We start from the raw sequence: 3333 nt of genomic DNA on the forward strand, positions 1-3333 counted from the left end.
TAGACCTGGCTATAAGTGAGCTATTACACATGCCAGGGTCTCATTGACTTCAGGGGATCTTAACTGGTGAGTAAGGAGAGCAGGATCTGGCCCTTACGGTATAGTGATGTGAGGATGCTGAGAGCTATTTAACCAAACTGTATATAACGGAAACCACTTCAAGCCAGCCGCATCCCCAGCACCCTAGTTCTAGCACCTATGATGGGACATGTCGGAGTGACTTCCTCTGGCATTTATGGAAATTGTTGCCCACTCTCACAAATAAGAATATTCTTTTCTGAGAAATCAACTAGTTCATGACTCCCTGACTTCCTTGATGACCTTTCTCTCCCCCTCTCCCCTCCCCCTGCCCCTATACACAAACAGGTCATTGTAAAGATCATAGAATAACAGGCCATTTCAGAAAATGCAATAGACGTTTTAAAGCATGTTCTTCGTGGGTCCAGCAGCCAAGTGTTTGAGTAAAAAAAGAAAAGAAAAGAAATTGAACTATCACCTAAGAGGCCAGCACAGAATGGCATTTCAGATCTTTCCTACCAAACACCTACATTTGAGACCTCCTAGAATGGGAAAGTTCTGTATAGTGCAAGGATCTGAGCCCCCTGGAAACTACAGTGTTTCCAATTATTGAATTAACAATTCTAACATAGTTATCCAGTAGAGATGAATTTTCCCTTGTTATATTACTATGTTAATACTAAGATAACAAAGGTCACAGCTCCAGTCTCGGTTCCTCACACACTGCAACAGTTTGATCACTCAAACCAGCCTCCCCTGCAATTCATGTCCTCATTCCCTTGTTTTATATTTTGTTAAACTCTTAAAAAAATTAAGCCAAAAAATGCAGCGCTGTACTTGTTTTTTGTTTTTATTATCAACAATCAGTTAATGGTACACTCTTGGAAAACTATATGCACATGTAGAAATATTTCCCCTTTTAAATAGAAGCATTCATTTGAACCACATATAAATAAATCTGAAAACCCTGAACATAATTTATGACGATTATGCTCACAAACGTATTCCAACAGGAAGGGAAAAATAAAAGACGACATGCAACTGATAATAAAAATATATACCATTATCTGAAGCTGGTCTCTCGAAACGCAAAGGAACCGAACCCGTGAGAACCTTCTTTCTCCATCAAGACACGCCATAGAGACTACGAGGAGGGAAAACATTATTTATACGGTCATCTAGAGTAGACAAGTTTGTACTGATATTAACACTATACAATCGAGTCACAGACCACAGCTGTAGAAAGACACAGAAGAGGTTAAAGCATACGTGTCCACATTCAACTAATAGCTAGATCTTTGTGCCTTTTAAAAGAAATTTAAAAAAAACCCCTAAAACCTGCGTGAGCCATGTAATCAGAATACTTAATAATAAATACAGTCCATCCCCGCGGCCAGGAGGCGAGTCCGAGGGGGGCGGAGAGCCGGGGACCTGCTGCCGGCCCAGGACTGGGCGCTGCGGGACGATCAAAGAGAACGTGGGCGCTGAAAACCGAACGGGGCGAGTGGAAGCCGCTGGAGGACAAGCGCGAGCGGGTGGACGGCCGGCCGGCCTAGGAAGCCCGCGCGCCGGGCTGGGACTTGGCAGCCGGAACGGAGCGCGAGGCGGCGTTGCAGAACCTCGCGGCCGGGCCGCGGTCCCGCGGGGAGCCCGGCGGGCTGGAGCGCCGAGAAGCGCGCGCGTCCCAGCCAGGGGGCGGCAAGCGGGCGCCGCGCTGAGGCTCCGGGTCCTGACGCCGCTGCAGCCTGGCGGAGCCTCCCCCGGGCCAGGGGAAGACGCAGGGGCGCCTCGGCTCACGTTAGCGAGTCAGTGGCCCCTGGCCCGCCGCGCCGGGCTCGTGCTCAGTCCGAGCGGCCGGCGGGAGCCCCGGCCCGGGCTCTCCCGTGCCCCCGCCGGCGCTCAGAACATGGCGCTCTTTACGAGGCTGCCTTTGGCGCCGCTGGGTCTCTGCAGCGAGGAGAGCACGCTGGCGAACGGGCCCCCCAAGGAATCCGGGATGGAGGTGATGGGCCCGGGCCCGGGGGCCCAGCCTTGCCCGGGCCCCGCCGCCGCCAAGCCGCCCGCTGCCGCTCCTTTGCCGGGCTCCCCGCCGGGGCCCGCCGCTCCCGGCCCCCCCGCAGGGCTGGGGCCGCCCCCTCCGCAGCTCGGGGTGGGGTTGGGGTTGGGCCCGGGCCCGCCGGTGCTGTCCGGGTCGGTGCTTTTCGCCTCTTTGCTCTCGTCGTCCCGGGACGAGTCGGATTTTTTCCCCGTCGAGCCGTTCTTCGCCGCGGCCGCCGCGGCAGCTGCCGCCCGCTCCTGCTTGCGGAACTTGGCCCGGCGGTTCTGGAACCAGACCTGCGGCGGGGGCAGCAGAGCGTTAGGGGGAGCCAAGGCCCCAGCGCACCCCGCCCCGCCCCGCCCCGGGGAAGGGACCCACGTTCCCCGGGAAAGCCGACCTGGCCCTTAGCCCGAGCCTGGCCCTGGCGCTCTGCAAACGGGCTCCCCTCTTGTTCTTCGGGGTCATTACAAATCAAAGCCGTAAGGTCGAGAAGCCCCCAAACGGGGGGATTGAGTGGGGCCCCGAGATCAACCTGCCCCGTGTATTTACTGAGAAATTGTAAAACGTGTCAATGATCTCTGACTATAAGCAAACACAGAGCGCTGTGGTGTAAAGCGAAGGCGCCTTCTGGGATGCCTTTAGAGAAAGGGCATGGGCTAAAAGTAATAGCAAACCAAGCAAACAAAAAGGCGGAAAAATGCACTAAACTGTTGGGGAACAAAAACAAACTCCAAAAGACCCCCCAGAAGATCCAGCGCGTTTAGATGCAGAGAATTGACACAGTGTTTCCCCGCCACACGCTGTTATAAGTGTTTGTTTAATCGCCCTGCTAAGAGACCCATACATGTAATATTTCAGGGTGTAATGCAAACGTATATTTTGTTCTTGTAATAAACCATTCCCTGTCTTTGAAATGCCTGTCTAATGCCTCTCGCCCGGGCCTTAGAAATTCATGGTCTTTGTGTGTGTTCTTGCAAAGTGCCTCTGGGTGCATAACCGCTGTTTAAAATAGTCCCAAATCCGGCAGTTTTACATACCTGGACTCTAGCTTCAGTGAGGTCTATTTTCAGGGCTAATTCCTCCCTTGTGTATATATCAGGGTAATGAGTCTCTGCAAATACTCTCTCCAGTTCTTTGAGCTGGGCACTGGTGAAAGTGGTCCTGATCCGCCTCTGTTTCCTTTTCTCGTTTAACCCCCCGTGGTCGGTGAAGAGTTTGTAAGGAACTGAAAAAGGAAAAGGTAAAAGAAAGAAAATAGTCTGTAAGCCAATCGCTGC

At 52.9% G+C, this 3333-nt stretch overlaps 1 protein-coding gene across 1 annotated transcript in view; it reads right to left on the minus strand.

Moving 5' to 3' along the window:
* Positions 1 to 1917: 1917 nt before the first annotated feature.
* The window catches only part of PHOX2B (paired like homeobox 2B), a 2472-nt gene continuing 1056 nt past the window's right edge, over positions 1918 to 3333 (minus strand). The window contains exons 2-3 of the mRNA XM_030564556.1: positions 3094 to 3281; positions 1918 to 2352 (exon numbers count right to left, since the gene is read on the minus strand). Coding sequence (XP_030420416.1) covers positions 1918 to 2352; positions 3094 to 3281 — 623 coding nt within the window. The remainder of the gene's footprint in view (positions 2353 to 3093; positions 3282 to 3333) is intronic.

This window comes from Gopherus evgoodei, chromosome 5 (genome assembly GCF_007399415.2).
Source record: "Gopherus evgoodei ecotype Sinaloan lineage chromosome 5, rGopEvg1_v1.p, whole genome shotgun sequence".
NCBI lineage: Eukaryota > Metazoa > Chordata > Testudines > Testudinidae > Gopherus > Gopherus evgoodei.